The 19,018-nt window shown below is 45.9% G+C and overlaps 1 protein-coding gene across 5 annotated transcripts in view; it reads right to left on the bottom strand.

Moving 5' to 3' along the window:
- The window catches only part of KCNMA1 (potassium calcium-activated channel subfamily M alpha 1), a 745,231-nt gene that overhangs the window by 217,591 nt on the left and 508,622 nt on the right, over positions 1-19,018 (bottom strand). For all 5 annotated transcript variants that reach the window (XM_036829453.1, XM_036829449.1, XM_036829450.1 and 2 more), the window contains exons 7-9: positions 17,736-17,811; positions 15,517-15,687; positions 13,862-13,953 (exon numbers count right to left, since the gene is read on the bottom strand). In XM_036829453.1, coding sequence (XP_036685348.1) covers positions 13,862-13,953; positions 15,517-15,687; positions 17,736-17,811 — 339 coding nt within the window. The remainder of the gene's footprint in view (positions 1-13,861; positions 13,954-15,516; positions 15,688-17,735; positions 17,812-19,018) is intronic.

Here is a 19,018-nt window from a genome sequence, read left to right as displayed (position 1 = left end):
ATACACATTGGTGTGCCCCTCCCATTATTAACCATCTCTACTTCCAGAAGGAAATCCTGCACATTATCCTCAATCTGTCTACTCCCTTCTTGGAGATGGGTCAGGAATGCCAGAATGCCCCAGGTGAGTTGGAACTTCAGTTTCAGAACTCAATTCCACTGGTGTCTTTCAGAATGGATCAATTAGGGGACCTGACTTATGGCAGGAGGCATAAGAGGACAGAGTGGGGTCTCCCAGACAAAGCTTCCCAAGGTTCCAGCAAATGAGGCATCCAGAGATACACTGAGATGGAGTGTAGCTCAGTGAGAACTAATATCTACACACTTTTAAAAAGACTCCGGTAATGTTTCTTAAAGTCAGTGGCCTTTGAAAAAGTGACAATGATAGGCTCCCTTCCAGGTTCTCACGTTTTTCTTAGTCTCAGGAAGGCCCTTGGTGAATGTTTAGTCTAGTGCCTGCATTATGTTGATATGGAAACAGAGGTCCAGAGATCAGTGCAAGGTGAATGCCGGAGCATGGGCAGACCTACCCCCTCGGTTTGATGTCTTCTAAACCGAAGCAGCTGGTGTCCCTGAAAGGAGCCTGGGCTAGGAATCAGGAGACTGGGGCGGGGAGTGGGGTGGGGGGTTGTCCTGTGTGACCCAGGGCCAGTCACTAGAATATTAAGAGACCCAGCCTGACGGGGCTGCACCCACAGATGCTGCTGAATCCTCTCTCGGCGTTCCAGTTCTCTGCTCCCACCCTAGTCCATGCCATCCTATCTTCTCTAGACATCTGCAAGAGCTTCCTAATTCAGTCCCCTGTTTACTCCCCTCCCCCCCCCCTCCAAAAAAAGCTAAAGAGTGAGGACTGAGGTAAATCCAACTGCATCAAGTCCCACGAGGGCAGGGAGGTCTCAGATCTCTCTTTAGCTGAGCCTCACTCTAGGAAGACAATGTAAAATGCACAGCTCTGGGCTGTTTATTTTTAAAGATACTATATCCATCTTTACTGGAACAAGTATAAAGAACTTAAAAAACCCATAGCTATCCTGTCACAATAAATCATACAGAGTAAATTGAAAATCCTATGCAGCTTTCCCTGAATACATTGCACTCACTTTGTCAAAGAGGTAGATGAAATGTGGCATATATTGATCTAGATGCCTCTGTAAAACTATAATATTTATATCAAATACATATGCTAGAATCTTTTCAGTCCCTCTGCTGAGGCTTCTAATCATGCTTTCCTCATCCTACCTCTCACTCCCAGCGCCTCCCACTACTGGAAACTGTATCTGATGGGAATGAATTTTAAGAAGGACCTGTCAACGGAATTCGACAGCATTTTATCACATAGAAAGCAGGGCAGGTGTGACAAAAGACCCCACAACCCGAATCACACAGTGGTCCGTACTCAAAGTTCACGCTGTCCCTCCTAGGTTGAACTGAAACCATTCAGGGTCTACATAACTCTCTCTCCAAGACTCTGTCTCTCATGCAAGCTGAGATTCAGGAAGATTCTGGGCTTTACATTCTGTCTCACCTGGTAGTGCTTTTTGTGGCTGCTTCATCAGGCAGCTTCCCCCCATTTGGGGCATGTCCTTTAGAGCAACTGTTACCCAGGTTTTCCCTTAAGGCTTATGACCCCACTGCCCAAAGGAAGAAGGTTAATCCTAGCCCTGCCTTCCCACTGCCGCTGGTACCAAGAGCCCGTCCCAAAGGAACTGGCTTCCACGTGGGGTGATCATCTTCAGCAAACAAAAGCTAACTCCAGGCTGTGTGGGCCCCGTCCTTCCATGCCACCCTGAGGCCTAGCTCAGGACCCCCAAAACTTGCTGGGCTTTCAAGAACTGTCTATTGACCAATGGAACAGTTGGCGAAGGGTGCCTGGCTTGGACACCCTATGTCATAGGAAGTGTAGAAGAAATTTTAGTTAGCTAACTGCAAGCCTGCAGATCGTTGGCTGATTCTGCTACCTCCGATCTACCACCGTGTCTCGTTTGTGAGAGGACAGTACATGTAAAGAGGACAAAAATGAAAGCAAAACAATTGTGAGCGTGTATGGAGCTCATGATCCCAAACCCTGGTTTTAACTATTTCCTGTTAAAACAGATGAAAAAACAAAAGCAAGCCAACAACGACAAGAAAAACAAAACCAAGGAGGTTCGGAGATAATTGTCTACCCAGGGCCCACATCTAGTACCTTGCTAATTGCAAAGAAAGAAAATGTCTTCTCCCTCCTAGTGAGGAAGAGAATAAAGTAATCATCTCATCCAGCTGTCAATAGAGCTATGCTGGAGGAGACAGGCTGTTTAGCTGTTTCCCTAAACGGCGGCAGAAGCCAAGCAAATAGATCCCAACAGCACAGCAAAGGCACCTCTGTAAAACAGAGCCCCAAGGTCAGAGGACAGGCTACTGATAGCCCCAACAGAGAACACTGGGACGTCCTGACAAGACCAGAGCTTTCTGCACGAAGAGAGTGCATCTCATCCTATGCAGACCGTCAGGACCTAAACCACACAGAGGGATCTGTATCTGCACCTCCACCATCCCAAGTCACAATTAGACCTCCATAATCACACCAGGCACGAGGAATGATCACACACCTTTTGTAGCTTGTTGCCTAAAAGGAACCTCAGTCCAAGTCTTAAAAATAAATACTGAGAACCTCAGAGCAGGAGACGTTGGCTGTATTTACCAGTCCAGCATGTACCCTCCTTTCAACAGCACCTCATTTTTTTGGGAAAAATTAAAATAGTTTATATTTAAATTTAAATTTTAAAATGATGTCAAATGAAAGAGAGTTTAGGGTTTATAAATTAATTAATTTTTGATCTTTCCTCATTGGATTTGGCTATAGAAAGAGACTACAGTTATCTAAATGTATAGATTCTTAAAATTAGGTGCTAGATATGTTTTGGACACACACACAAACATACACACACACACAACTTTTTTTTGACAACGTCTTCAAAGTACTTGCAAAGAAAAATGCATAGATCAGGACCATGGTGAGGGCCCAGTGCTCTGGTTGTCTACAATGGCATTCGTGGTAAGATTAAGCAAAAACCTAAACCTTGGCCCGGGGAAAGGATGGGGGTAGAGGTATGAGAAGAAGACAGCAGATAAGCCCTGCTTGTGCACATAATTAAGAAGCCGCCCCTCGTCTGGAGCATGGGCTCTGTCCAACCTAAAGAAGAGCACCTCACTTTTAATTTGGGGAACCACCCCTCCCCAATCAGATGTAGTCTTGGGACCTTTAACCATGGTTCCCTATCCAAACTAGGCCAACCAGAGCTTTTCAATCTTAAATGAAGGGTCACTAAGTTCACGGTGGGAACTGACTGATCCTGATGGTGAAACCCTGTAAGGACTTTCACTGAATTGCTGCCTGCTGGATCCTAGGGCTGCTCTTCTAGCTAATCTCTGTCCTTTCCGGGATCTTCAGCTTTCCTCTGAAGGCCGTAAGATACTCTAACCTCCCCAAAAGAAAATTCCTTTTCTGCTGAAGTCAGCAAGAACCAGTTTCTGTTGCCTATACCCAAAGAATCCTAACTGTAGCATTTGTTTACTTTAACTTTAGCTTCTCATTGAATTCTCACAATAACCCAGTATGCAGGTTTTATCACCACTATTTTGTTTTTTTTCTCCTCCTTCCTTCCTTCCTGGAAGAGGACTTATACAGCTTCTTACGTAAGCAATTCCATAGGTGCCCACTTCTCACAAATTACACTGGTTCTTCCTTGTGTCTCTCCCCAACACCCTCACTCCTCTGCATTTTATCCATCCACTACTGCAGGGCTTGGTGGCCTTTGGCCATTTTTAAGTAAGCCAATCTTTCTTTGACCTGATTCTTCCTATCCTAGGTGGTTCTCTGCTCTTACAGAGAAATGCAGGCACTGAACAGCACTTTCCTCTATTCAGGTCAAATCAGATTTGCCTGTTTCCACTTGGTAATGATGATTCTGAACAGAAGGCACCAAGAGAAGGGAGGATGAAGGCAAAAGTCAGCTACACCCTTTGGGGATGAAGGCGGAATAGAGGGAGAATGAGTCCAGGCAAAGAAATGGTTCTTAATTTTGCCTTGTAGAGGGGAGGTAGTCTAGCTTTGATGTGCAAAGTGAGTCCCACCTCTTTCCTGAACACCCCTGGTAAATAACGCATCATGGCCCTAGAACATATGCTGCTGGGATGGACCCTCCCATAACAACAATCAAGTTGACACATCCTGGCCACACCCAAGGGTGTTGCCCCAGCTAGCCTATGTTGCTAGCCCTCCACTTTGAGTAGACCCCAACACATTAAGCCTCCATCTGTTACACACATAAGTACTGGCAGGATTCTACCAGTTCCAGAGCTTGCTAAGGCATAAGATGCCACAGAGGGACTTTGTCAGATATGGAAAGGATCGGAACTCAGGGTGGCAGCAGCAGTTCCCCTGCCTCCCAAATCTTTCCACACTCCTCTTTTACTGGGCCCATCGTTAGACCCACAGGTTTTTAGATGCACAAGTCACCCCACTGTTACCTTTGCCCTAACTACTCTAATGGGTACATTTAACAATGTGAATTATCAACTTGCTTTTAGGAGCATTCCCTCTAAAATGCTTGCAGCCTTCATGATTGTTTTATACCTCTATTATTTTATTGAACAAAGTTCCTGCCAAAAGAGCATTTCACGGGGACGATGCTACTCCGTCATCCAGCTTCTGTTTATCGGCTACTGGCTCCTTGGATGGTTCTGATTGGTCAAAGTCTCAGATGAGCTCCAGGAGAGCAAGAATCACATTTTCTTGCTCATCCTTTTAACCACAGCACCTAGCAGAGCGCCTGGACCATAACAGGGCTCAAATAATTGTTAGTTGAGCAAATATGTTGGGATAGGAGCTTTCCTAAATCTGTTCTATATACTAGCTGGCATTTGCCTTTGAGGTCAGTGGCTAAGGCCATAAAACCTCTCACAAGATGGGCATGCATCTATCTCTGAACATGTGGCCTTACTGAGAAGGTATAGTGGGGGAGATAAGATTGTTTTTACTGACAAGTGGTACCCACATTTGGAGCAGCCCCTGTGGTTTTGGGGGTGGGAGCAGGTCACTGTTTCCCAATACCAGTAACAGACGTGGAGGTACAGAATCAAGTTTCCATGGGTTTCACGTTGCATGAGCCTCTAAAGATTGTTTTTTAATAAAAAGAGCCACCGGACTTGGCCAGTTAGAAAGTTTCCTGCTTTATTTTCAGTGTATGATGGCAGCATCAGTGGGATGAACCCCAGATCTACTGGGAACCACTGTGCATGACTCTGGAAAGACTTCTATGAGAACGGATGACATAGCCGGAAGACAGAAAACACGGCGCAACTTAGTCTTGGCTGGTTGTGTTTGTCCTTTACATTCAGAATCTACCCAGGAAGCATTCACCCAATCAAATGTGAGGTTAAGCAGAAAGAATCTTCAGGGATTATAATTAGGAAAGTCATATTCAGAATTCTTTTTCTTTAATGAAGAAAGAATATTTGAGAATGAAAGTCTGAGTCTGAATATGACTTTATTTTTTAAGGTACACAGTTCATCTCCCACCTACCTTTCTATTCTTGTTTTCAGAACAATAGCTGGAACATTTTGATAAGCGTGTGGAAGGGGAGAGAGACAGCAGAAAAGTGCGGCGGGGGGGGGGGAAGAGGGGGGAGGGAGACAGCCTTCACTCCATTAGTATTATCAGGAGATTGATTTAATATGCACCCAAGTCTCTCTAAATAGAGCTTCAAGTTTAAAAAGGACTGAAGATGTGACTTACAAGAATCCAAAGCAGAGGCAAAGAGAGAAGCGCCCACATCCACACCCACCAAGACCCCTCTCATTGGAAAGGGATACCTGGCACTTTACATTACACAATACAGCATCTAATGACACTTGCTTTTGGTATCTGCCCCTTGGTACTAAATTTCAGAAGTAGTCAAGGGGTCATTTTTCCAAAGTATTAGGGCAATCTCACTTTTTTTTCTTCCCCCAAAAGTTTAATGCTAATCAAAGCAGAATGCCTAATCAGTCCAAGATGGCCTGTCAACTTGAATTATCTGTTTGTCTTCCTATTTACTCTGTCTGTCTGTCTACAGTTCTTCATATCTCTGTGAAGATCAGTTATTGGGGCCTGTGTTTCCTTCTGACTAGAATGGCTACCAGATGATCCTTCCTGGTGATATGTTGATGATTTGCTAATTTATGGCTTTTAAAATCTAGGAATCTGAAAACCTTGCTGAGAGTTCAGGCTGGGAATCACGTGGACCCCGCGAGGAGAGGGCTGAATGGCTTACTTGTCAAGGGATCGAAGTTTGTATAAAATGCAAAGCTTCAGTGACATTTCAACCAGAGGGATGTCTGTGATGCAGAAATCATAAATGGCATCTTATAGGGACCATGCCTCCCAGGAGCAGCACAGGCCATGGAGGAGGGGGAGGGAGTGTGGCCCGAGCTCCACGTGTATGCGAAAGGAAAGGACATGGGGCTCAGCCCGTGAATTAACCCCACGTCCTCTTCCCAAGCACTGGGGTCAGGCCTTCTCAGAAAGAGTAGAGAAAGAAGTGTTATTGTAGGGAGACTGTGACCTCTGGGAACCAAGTGGGGAGGTTTACACAAGCTCTGAGTTTGAACTCCCCGACCACTTTGGTGGCCAAATAATGTAACATAGAGCTCAAGACAGATGTGGTGTATTTGGAGATTTTTATGGGTGTGTAGAAATACATTTATCCCCGGTGTCTGGCGTGTTGCAAGCACTCAATAAACACACGTGGACTACATGAAAATGAAGGCAAGACTCACGTGAGTTCTCTTTGGGGGGCAGGAAATGGACTATGGGGTAGATTAAAGGAGTCTTTGTAAAGAAATAATCCCTGTTCTGGTGCAGCAGACTGTTTAAGATTCCAATTCTTTTTTTAAACAATGGTCTAGAACCAGGTGGGCAAAACCTGAGTGGTGGAGAAAATGGAATTTCCTGTTGATACAAGACAGCCAGGCAGGAGGGAATAGAATGCGGTCTCAGAAAAGAACAAAGGATGCGGAGGGAGATGAAGGGCTTATTTCTGATCAGAGGAAAGACTCACAATTAAATGACCTGATAATCAGGAAGCAGGGAAGGGAAGCAGGATGTCCTCTCCTGGAAAGTCCGCGGATAACACTACTGCAGGCCAACTAGGGCCTGAGAGAGAAATGATATTTTAAGACTTAGTTTCTTGGAGGCAGAACTACAGGCCAATGGTTTCAGGAGGGGTTCCCGTAATACGAATTTTAAAACCTAGGGTGTTAGCTCCCCTTCGCCTAGGCGGCAACAAAAGCTGGGGTAGGTAGTTGTTGAACAGGTTGTAACAGCCCTTCCTCTGCGGTGTCACCTCTCCAGACCACTTTCTCCCTGTAAATAATCCGTTTTGCTCTATAACAGCATGTTAGGTCTTTTTCGTTTTTGCCACACGTATTAAAATCTGTACTTGGCACTTCCTTTAGTCCTACCCTTGCCATTGTCTGTCAATGCCATTGCCATTGCCCCCCCCGGAAACGGTAACCTCCAGGTGACAGGTGCCGTGTGTAACTTGCTCACCACTGAATCCCTAGCACCCAACACCACCCAGCAACCTGCCCGACACGTGGTACTGGCTGAATGTCTGCAGCCACAACGAGTGAACCAGCGAAGGTGATAACAGGAGGGGATGGTGCGGCAGGTAACTGTGCTCTCTGTCCTTTCTTGAAATTTTGTCCTAAATTATTGAATGCTTTGTAAAATACGAGCACTGACATTGAGGCACGTAATAAAGCACTCTGGTTCATTTTTAAATGGAAAAGCATGATAAAATCTGCCCACCTCTACAGCTTTAAGGCTGCATCGTACGACCCCGAGGCCACACCTGAGGTTGAAGATAGACCGCCCAAACTCCCTCCTGGAGGACTCAGCCTCCTGAGGGTTAAAAGCTGAGGTTCCCACTCAAAGCTATGAAATGAAGCCAGGGAGTGTATGTATCTCGCCCAGGACTTTCCAGGAGGGACACCTGCTACTCTAGTTCTCACTGACAGTTAAGAAACCACCATCAAAGAAATGCCCTGAGCTGTGCAGACCAGCTGGGGAAGTGAAGGACCCAGGTGGATACGTCTGCCTGGGCAGAGAATGCTCTTCTCCAGATGATAAGCAGGTAGGCTCTGCCCAGGAGGGAGCCCAAGCCTGGTAGATCACTACAATCCACCATGGCTGGTCCCCTAGGAAATGACCTCCCCAGGAAGGGGAGGAACTTGTTGAAACCCACAAATAAGGCACAAATTTCATTTTGGTCAATGACCTGTCTGTCCATCTTGGAGAGCCCCTCATTGTTAGACATGTTCAAGAGGTAAATACACTTCCAGGCTAACCAAATGAGAAAAATCAGGAAGAAATCGTTTTGTCCCGTCTCCACCTTTTTGTCCTTGGCGCTGAGGCCAGGCTCCTTAGAGGCACTAGGTGAGCAGAAGTGGGAGACAGGCCCAAAGTGATGCTTGGGGTGCCTTTCTCTTCCTGGTCATTGTGTGTGCAATGTTCTGGCCCTACTGTGGGTAGAGGTGGAGGAAAGAATACAATGATAGGATCATGGAGTTTAGAGCAGAGAGGGGTCTCAAGAGATGATCTAGAGAAGCAGCATGGCCCAGTGGAGCAGACTGCCCCTGGGTTCAAATCCCAGATCAACACTTTACTAGCTATGCGATGTCAGGCAAGTCACTGCAAATGGAGATGATCGTAATACCTTCCTCACATGGTTGCCACGAGGATGGGGAAGGATGCAAGCATTTGTAGATATAATTTGTAGTAATTATTACTGTCAGAGAAGGCAGTCCCAGGGCTTGGGGTATATCGATTCATGTTCTCATTTCCAGAAGTATGTGGCACTCCTCTGTCTATATAAGGAGGAGGTCTAAGAGAAGCCACGGCATTTACATTTCACTGTTTTGCTCTAAAACAGAATCTTAGGCCACACAGCTTTCAAGACAGCTTTCGCGAACTGGAGCTAGAGCCGGGTTAGTCTGTGACAACTATTCCGCTACCAGAAGAGGGCGCAGATTCCTCAGCCCGCTGGGGGACCTTCCTCCTAGTAAGTTACATTTAGCTTCCCATCCCCCTTTCCCTACTCCTTGTCCGCAACTGTCCATCTCTCTCTCTGTGTCCTCCTAGCATTTGGCTACCAGGAATCAGTAGAATAATCCAAACCCACCCATCCTCCCCTCTCCCAAACACCTGGCCTGGGACTCCCTCAGTTTCGGGCCCCAGGAGCCCGTCATGGGAAGTACAACGTCTGGATGGCTCCCCAGCCCAGCTGCCTCTGACAAGGGAGTTAGGGCAGATGGATTCCTCTCTCTGGCCGATTATTTTCCATGGCCCTTGGCCACGTGACCTCGGACCATGATCTTGTCAGTTCTCATACACGAACCAGGAGTGGGCTGAGTCACAAGCAGAGAAGAAACCTCTGGGGGAAACAGCAGGGGCTGTGGGAAGAAGAAGAGCAAGCTGGGACCCCAAAGGCCATGGGAGCCTCACCCCTCCACTCGCCCACCTCTGAGCAGCTTGGAGCTTACAGGAAGGGAAGGAGGCAGAGGCAGCGGCCTCGAAAGGCAGGCTGGGCTGCAGGAGAGCTACTCTTCTGAGTAAGATCTGAGGTCTCAGCCCGAGAGACTCACTGTGCCCAAGACCTCCGACTCAGAGAGACTGCCTGCCTGGACACTGATTGGACCTTCGGTTATCAACACCCAAGTCCCTATCTTAGGAGCCCCCCTACCTCATAATGGATAAACTAGAGAAGGACTCACACGCATCTCCCCACATCTACTGTTGGCCCTGGGCGTCCTGTGGGAGGTCAGGTGAGGAATGTTGATGAGAACATTGGTGTGAGCCTCTGTGGGCCCTGGATGCCGTGTTGCTGGCGAGGACGCTCTGGGGATTCTACGTGAAGTGTTTACGTTATGTCAAACACATAGCTTAGAACTGAAAATGAGGTGCCAACGAAATCTTCATATTCTCCAATATCCTGAAATTGGGTGTAGCGTGAACAAAACCCCGAGGTTCTCTACCTAAATTTTTTTTTACTTTAAATAATCTTTGAATTTCCAAGTCGTGTGTCTCCTCAGCTTTGGGTTACACGTTACCTTGAGTTCTCTGACAAGTTAATGCATTGTTAGAGAGGTTATTTCTGAGCAAAATGTGCACATGTAAACAAATCCCTTAACTATGTATATGTTTTAATTACTTTCTGGGCATCCATCTGATGAAATCTCAGGGAGAAAAGATACAAGTACGTGTGTCCATGGGTACAGCACATATATTTATGCATACACAAAAACACGGGGCGAAGTGCGCTATTTTAAGAGTCTGAACTCTATCTTTCACAAAAGTTTAGCTGCTTTCCTTTTGCAAATGCATTTAATTTTATCTGGAAACTTTTTGACGTTAGAAATAGAACAACTGTAGTTTCTCATTATGTTTGCTGCCAGAATCCATGCTTGGTTGCTCAACTAAAGACCTTATATTGCTAATTACTACCACATGCCCATATCCCAAGCGAAAGAAAACTTATTGATTCTGACAGCCCATTCTCTCAACACTGAATTCCAAATGAAAACTCAAATTTTGGCCAAACATAACATTTCATCAATCTTGTTCTACTGACTGGAAAAACAACATCAAACAAAGGGTGCTAATGGCCCTTTATTACCGTTCCTTTCCCAGGCTTATATTTTCTGATGAAAGATCTAAGTGACCAAAGGGCTTCTTTAAACTACTTAGTAATTAGCTTTTGAACCAGGAAACAATGCGTAAAGTAAAGTGAACAGTCCCGGTGCTGATGACAGAATGTACTTTCTGTCCGCAGGGTCGGAGGACCTCGGAGACCCAGAGTGAACATTAAAAGCAAAGTGTGTGCATTTTCATAAAGGGAGAAGAAAAAAGAGAGAGAGAGAGAGAGAACCAGGCTAAAACCGGTGATAAAAGATGCTGATGGAGCCAGAACAAAAGCTGCGGGAAGTCTGTGATCTCAAGCCGTCAGCACGCAGGGGGGTTTGAGTGGAGCTGCCAAGGCCAAGGGACAACCGGATGGGACTGGAGTGGGTGAGCAACCGTGGGTCTCAGGGCCTCCTCTGGGTCACCCGTCAACAAAAGGCACCAGCCAGCAGGCCCACCCACACTGGACTATGGCAGCGATTTTGGAGAAAAACCAAAATGTACGTGGAGTGAGAGTCAGGAAATATTTTCAACGTTGACGTCAAGGCAATTGATTTTATTGACTTCTTCAGGGGCGGTGAGTGAGAGGGGAAGGCTGGCTGAGACAGTGGGGTGGGGAGGCCATAAAGGCAACCTGAGCCCTCGGAATGCCTTCTGCTTTACGGAGACCTGTCCGCACCTTCGAGGCGAAACGAACAGAGAAGCTGTTTTCCTCTTGGCCCAGAAAAAATGAACAATGGAAATCTCTGGACTTATTTGGCCTTTTGGATCCAACCAATGGCCCAGAAATCGGAACAGCTTGGTTCTCATCTCATCCAGGGCTGTTATAATAACAGGAGGAGGAGGGCCCCATCAGAGGGAAGGTGGGAAACGTGCTGCCTCCACGGAAAAGACGCCCACTGGCCTCCTCCTGCCCACTGGCCTCCATGCCTTTGAAAGGAGACGGGTGTCCTGTGGGTAGTTCCAGAAAATGAGTCCTTTTTTCCATCTCCTCATTTTCTGAATGGAGGACTGGACACCTGAGCTCGGGATGCAGTGAGATCACTGATGGGAGAGGAGGTTGGCTCCTTCCAATGTGACCATCAGGCGATGGATGGAAATGCGATGCTACCGCTTTTATTTTTCTCTTAAAAAACAAAATAGGCTATTCAAGAGTTCATTTTAAAATGTATGAAATCTAAAAAAAAAAAAAAAAAACAAAATCCTAGTTCTGTGATAGGAACTTCTGTGACTGGGAAGGAGAATGATAATTAAAATATCCTGCATCTTTTTCAAATTCTCTTCCCAATTAGGTTGTTACAGAATATTGAGCAGAGTTCCCTGTGCTATACAGTAGGTCCTTGTTGGTTATCCATTTTAAATAGAGCAGCGTGTACATGTCAATCCCAAACGCCTTAACTATCCCTCCTCCCACCGCACCCTTCCCCTCTGTTAACCATAAGTTCGTTCTCTAAGTCTGTGAGTCTGTTTCTGTTTTGTAAATAAGTTGAAAAAGAATAGATACATGTATATGTATAACTGAATCACTTTGTTGTACACCGGAAACTAACACAACATTGTTTATCAACTGTACCCCAATATGAAATAAAAAGTTAAAAAAAAAAAATCCTGCATCTTGATCTGGGGTGTAGTTCCTGGGTTTGTACATGGGTACAAATTCTTGAGCTGTACATTGAAGATGTGTATATCTTACTGCATGGAAGTTAAAATGAAAACAAAAACTCAAAAGCAAACAAAGCTGAGTGCCCAAGAAAAAGCTTTAAAAAGAAAACAGTACAGGGACTTCCCTGGTGGTGCAGTGGTTAAGAATCTGCCTGCCAATGCAAGGGACACGGGTTCGAGCCCTGGTCCGGGAAGATTCCCACACGCCGTGGAGCAACCTAGCCTGTGCACCACAACTACTGAGCCTGTGCTCTAGAGCCTGCGCGCCACAACTACTGAGCCCACATGCCACAACTACTCAAGCCCGCCTGCCTAGAGCCCGTGCTCCACAAGAAGAGAAGCCACCACAATGAGAAGCCTGCGCACTGCAACGAAGAGTAGCCCCCGCTCGCCACAACTAGAGAAAGCCCGCGCACAGCAACGAAGACCCAACGCAGCCATAAATAAATAAATAAATAAATAAATTTATTTAAAAAAGAAAGAAAGAAAAATCAAAGAAAACAGTACAGAATGGTTGCTTTCACCCTGCCTGCCTCCAACCTTCTCCTCTCCAGACGGGAGGACAGAGCGGTAATGGCCCTGCATCTACTTAGGAGCAAAACTTCCAGTTGACAGCGGACCCACACATTGACACTGATATTGACAAAATGATGCGAGCACAAACCGAAACAGTCCCCGATAAGAAAGCATTCATGAATGGGAAGTCAAACAACAGATGCATCAGGAAGAGCGTGCCGTGCCCTGACGTACCATAAATATAGTATTTCTTGCCAAGAAGGAATTTCAACTGAGTCCCTTTGAGGACAAGCTCAGTGCCTCCTAGCTAGAGAACTGGTTCCCCAGTGGCCACAGTGCCAAGGTGACCTCGATCTTGCCCTCCTTAGGACTTCCCTGTGGGAGTAGGAGCCCATGTTATGGCTGCACAAAAACCCCATAGGATGGCATCAGTTTCATCTGAGGGACCGGAATGTAATCACTCACCTAATTAATATAAAGAATGAGTGAGCTGGGTTTACGTGTTAGGGATCAGAACAGAAAATATGATCCCAGTTACACATGGACCCCTTCCAGGATAAATCTATCGTGTCTCTTGGAAAGATGGGTGGGGAAGAGAGTTGTGAAAGGGAACAGGCCTCAGGAGTTGGTCCACGTGTGATAACTTCGTGGGGTAACTCTTGACATCACACCCCACACGGAATGTGGCCCTTCGGGCGGGTGGGGAGGGGCAGGATTCAGGTGTCTCCGCCACAGGGGCTCTGAAAGTCACTCAACCACATCTTTTTTTAATGCAACTGACTTACTTTCTGCCTCCATGTTTGTTAAAAGTCCCGCCGAATTTATTCCGATTCAGGATGAGAGCAGCAATTTCGGGCACGTAGCGGGCAAACATTGCCTACATGCATGAAACAAAGAAACGAGAGCCAAAAAAAAAAAAAAAATGGCATGCAGAGAGGATCCTACTGCAGTGGAAGCAACAAAACCTCTTGGCATACTTACTTTCTTCCACTAACCGCACTATAGGAGCCCCCGTATTTCTTGCGGTTTCCTATTAACTCTATGATTTCAGGGACGTAGCTGGCAAACATGGCCTGAGGAAAAGATAGGAGACAGAAGAGAGACTAAAAAGACAGGCCAAAGAAAGGGGGTGACCTTTTCGGAAGTGGGGGGTACTAAGATCTGAAAACACAAAAGGGCTAGAACTGCAAAGGTACATATTGATATGTTAGATTGTAAAAAAAAATAAATAAATAAAAGCACAAAAAGGGCAAGTTCCTGAAAATACACAGGACAAAACAAACATTAGCCAACCTAGACAACTAAAAAAAAAAAAAAAATCCCAGTCAAGAAAAATGTAAAGGAGACAGGAATAAATAAATTGACATCTAGCTCTTCTTCCTGAATAGAAATAAGGGAATGCATGCTGGAAAAATCACACACACAGACACACACAATTTCAAGAGAAGGCCTTTCTTTCTAATTAAAGTTCACATGAGAATCTATGCCTTTATGAATGATTAAAGATAATAAACACCAAAAGAAGATTTAAAAATATATAAACTTTTCCATTAAAAAAAAAATCACTAAAAAGCACAAAAGGTAAATTTAAGAAATCACATAGGAGAGGATAGCAAGGAGAAACACAAATCTGCCATGTTTTGTCCAACAAACATTGTGCTTGTGGCTGGATAAAGGGGTCTCACCTTCAGGGACCTCGCGGGTGCTGTGAGAACACTATGCTAATGTACACACCACACGTACATTTATATACATTTTTCAAATGTATATGCCATATGCATACAAAACAGAGATGTGTATGCACTAAATAAATGCATGTGCGGTGTACATATGTGAAAGCTGTGTGTGAATTTAGGGTTTTAATCACTTACCTCACACACAGCAAAACTCTAAACGTCAAAGGAGCTACTTTGCAAGACAAAATGCAGCCACCACCGATGAGTTGCCAGAAATCCCCCTTGAAAAGCACAATACGTCATAAACCACCGTGATGATCTGCATAGACCAGAAAAGCAAATAGTGCAGCTTTCTGACTTACAGAGCAGGAGGGAAAATACTGTGTCAGGGAGTTGGTTGGCTGTTTACAAAACCATACTCAGCTCACGTGGTGATGTCCATTCGGAGGAGACCAGTGGGCTCTCCTTCCTCCGGGGTGGGGACACTCCTCTTTAGAGCAAGGCCCCAGCCACAGTGTTTGTTGGAAGTTCAGGGAGGGGGAAGGGGGCGGGGAGCTCTTGAAACCGCAAACTGTCTACAGAGTATCAACAGTATCTACCCGGTCAGGTGACAGCAGTGTCCTTGCAGAATATCAGATGCTGAATTACATTACAAAGGCACAGACACTCTCACTTGATAAGTGAACGTCACTTTCTTAAGACAATTAGGTTTGCTCCGGGCTAAATGGCTGTCCCTCACAAGGACACCATGCCTGGGTCTCAGGGTAACAAATTCAATACACCAAAGAAATATGCAGAACAGTCACCATGGCGTTTGGATTGACTTCACCGGATTGTAACACTAAGGCAGTCGCTTGCCTCTAGCGCAGAAACACAGTCTCAAATACACAGCTTTCAGAAAATGGATAACAGAAAATATTAATGACCACAAAAATCAACATTGTAAGAAAGAGTTTTTACCAGTCCCCCGAGGATGAAGAAGACCATGAAGAGACGCCCGAGTGTGGTTTTTGCATAAACATCCCCGTAACCAACAGTGGACATGGTCACCATGAGCAAATAGACACACTCCCAGTAGGTAAGGGCCTGGTTGTTTTGGAAATTTTCCCATGGGTCCCCTGAATTCTCCACCTAAAGCAAGCGGACAGGGGAGAGAAAGGAAGAACGTTACATGCGTAATAAACAAGAAACACAGAAGCTCCAGCATCTAGGTTGCTTCTGGATGCATGGCATCCTCAGCCCGGGGAGTTTGCTGGCCTGAGCTGAGCTCTGTAAGTAACGCTCACAACCTCTGAGCAGGTAGTGGAGAAAGTGGAGTGAAAGCCACACTGACACGCCTGCCCAGCTGATTGGGGCAGAGAAGGGAAGGAACTGAGGAACTTATCCAGAGCCCATTTTCTTCTCCTTGTTATAAAGATCTGAGGCCAGCTGAATTTTAGGGCATTGCCTCCAGCTACGTGAGGCTAGAGGCAATGCACTAAAGAGCCAAAGAGGCCTGCCCTGGCCCTTCTCTTGAGTTCCTGCTCAGTCCCAAAGAAATTCTGGACCCTCCCACAGGGGACCTCCTCCTTTCATTGTTTTGACCAAGTAGCTGCCCGAGGGACCTTGCTCCTTCAGATCATATGAACGAACCCCAAAAAGCATCTCTTGCAGTCTGACTAGGCTTTCCTTGCTCTGCAGAAGATCAGTGACGGCTCTGCCCTGCAAACTGCAGAAATCTCCCTTGGAAGCACAAAAAGTGAGCTCATGAGAACTATCTCCATTTGTACCTAGGGCCAGCAAGCTTAGTCTGTAAAGGGCCAGATGGTCAATATTTTTGGCTTTGTGGACCACAGGGTTTCCTGCTCTCTGTAGGGACAACTCAACTCTGCAGGGGCAGCAGGAAATCAGGCAGAGGCAACAGGTGTGGAGAGCTTCTGCAGTTGGCCCATCTCTGCTTTAGGCTCACAAACACTTGCTGTCCTCCCATCGTCTATGATCTGCCGACAAAGCTGAGAGGCAGGCAGGAGAGACACTTCAGAGGAGAGAGGTCCAGCCCTACAACCCACTGGATGGCCAACGCCTGTGACCTGCCAGGGTGGCCCCCTGTGGATGGGCAACCCCAGGCCCCCTCACCCCCCGGGCCTCCAACTCTGCCTCTGCAGAAAGTAAGTTTCCAACACCTGGCCTCTTTCACACATCAGTGCTTGTCCTCAATGTGCCCTTTTCATGGAGGTTTCCTGGTGAAGCAGAAGGTACTTCACACAATAGTAAGGTGAGGTCACTGCTTATTGAAAACAGCCAATGAACCCTCCATATCTGTGATTTTTGGCACTTGGCAGAATTACAGTGATTATCTAAGGGTGATTTCAGCCAAGAATCCCATCAGCATAAAGGAGTGGGTGGGAAACCATCAGATCTAGTGACCGAGTGATTGACGGGGCAGTCTTCCTTTGGATGGTAATTACAAAAATCCCAGTGGGAGGGAGGGGTAACAATGCTTCCTTCCACCCCTTATGCAGACAGAGGGTCAGCAAGAGAAAGGCACCTTTACCCAAAGCTTCCAAGTTAGATGAGGCTCCTTCTAGCTTTAAAGGTTTGTGTTTGTTTGAAACACACTTCCCACAATAGCTATGCTCCCTAGAAAGCAGGCAGAAATCTGCCCTGGGAAGGTGAGAACAGCTTGACAATAATATAAGGCTTTGGAGTCGTTAATTTAAAAGAATTAACATTTTTGAGACACGAAATAACTTGACAAGCAATCAGCCCAAAGAGGGCTTTTTGTAAGGGGGAAGTGGAGGGAAATTGACGAATCTGAATTTGTTGTTTACTAAGAGATGGGGGCCAGACTTACAACCTGGTCGCCAACCTTTTCTGGTGATTGCTGAGGAAGCACTGCCATCTTGTGGTTGGCTGGGCTTATTGCAGACAGAAGGAAAAAAAAAAAAAAAAAAAAAGCAATGAAAGCCCCCATAGCAATACAGGTGAGCTGAAAACCGCAGGTGAAGGGTGTGATCGTGGCTCAGCATCTGGAACTAGTTTGGGGTAAAAGGATTGGAAACCTAGACAACTGTGCAGTTGCTTCTCGTTTGTTTTGCATTCTACAGCTGGGCTGAAGTTTGTCTCCCAGGTAATAAAATGACTCAGAGAGGGCCTTGTTCCAGAAACGCCAGCACTGAAGCGTCTTCAAGGATACTTACCAAATGGATGAAGCCGGCTGCTGTTAGCCATGTGCTGATAAATATGGAGAGCAGATTCACCAGCTTGATGGAATTACTGTGCAAAAGACACAAGCAAAATCCCCAAGTTACAGAAGAAGACTCACTTGGGGCTGCCTTCCAGAGGAACCAGAGCCTCTTTAGTGCCCACTCCCACGCCCAACCCCCCAGAGCCACCACAAGGGAAGGATCTGAAAGGTGGCATAAGTAGCTCAGGCCAGAGCCTATAGGAAGATGACTTCTGAGTTACTGAAAGTGGTCCCTAAATTAAGCCCTCTGACGGTTTAAAATTTTTTCTTAATTTTTATTTTGAAAATCTGTAAATCTACAGAAATAGTGAAAGAAGAATATAATGAACACTTGGATGCCCTTCACTTAGATTAACCAGTTAACATTTTGCCACATCGGTTTTTCATCTCTACACATTTTCTCTTCTTCTTTTTTTTTTTCCTTTTTCTGGCTGAACCATTTTACAAGCACGTTGTAGACATCGTGACACAACCCCCTGAATACTTCAGCACTGAACACCTAGGAAGGACACTGTGCAAGACAATCGTAATACAATTGTCCTGCCTAAGGAAACTGACACGGATTCAGGAACGTCATCTAATAGGCACTCCTAATCTAGATATCTCCAGTTGCTCCAAAATTAGGTTTACTGATGCTTTCATGTTGTCACCCTGATTCAGGAAGTAATCAAGGTTCATGCGCTGCATTTGATTATTATGTGGCTTTAATCTAGGGGTCAGCAAACTTTTCTAATTAAAGGGACAGACAGGAAATATTCAGGCTTTGCTGGGTCATAAAGTCTCTGTTGCAACTACTCAATTCTGCTGCTGGAGCAGAAAAGCACCTTGGGAAACCTGTAAAGGAATAGGTGTGGCAGTGTTCCAGGAAAACTTTATTCACAAAGACGGGCATTGGGCTGACTGGCCTTAGTAGTAATGGCTGCTCAGTTTGCCATTCTCTGCTTTATTCTCCTTCAATTTGTAAGTAACACACCCCCGCCCCGCAACCAATACACACACCCTTTTAAATCTGTTTTCAGTGCCAATTTAATTTTCTGTGCACCCAGGCCAGCTGTCATCCAGAATGTCCCATATTCTGGATTTGTCTGACTGTTCCCGCCTGATTAGATCCTGTTTCAATACGTCTTTTGAGAAGACCCGCCTGGCATGGCATCACATCAGGAAATTCCAACTCAACTGCACCAGGTCCAGTCACCTGGTGAAGGTGGAAACGCCAGATGGCGCCACTGAGAGGTG

Source organism: Balaenoptera musculus, chromosome 16, assembly GCF_009873245.2.
Source record: "Balaenoptera musculus isolate JJ_BM4_2016_0621 chromosome 16, mBalMus1.pri.v3, whole genome shotgun sequence".
In the NCBI taxonomy this organism is placed as follows: domain Eukaryota; kingdom Metazoa; phylum Chordata; class Mammalia; order Artiodactyla; family Balaenopteridae; genus Balaenoptera; species Balaenoptera musculus.
This window is presented reverse-complemented; position numbering and strand designations above follow the sequence as displayed.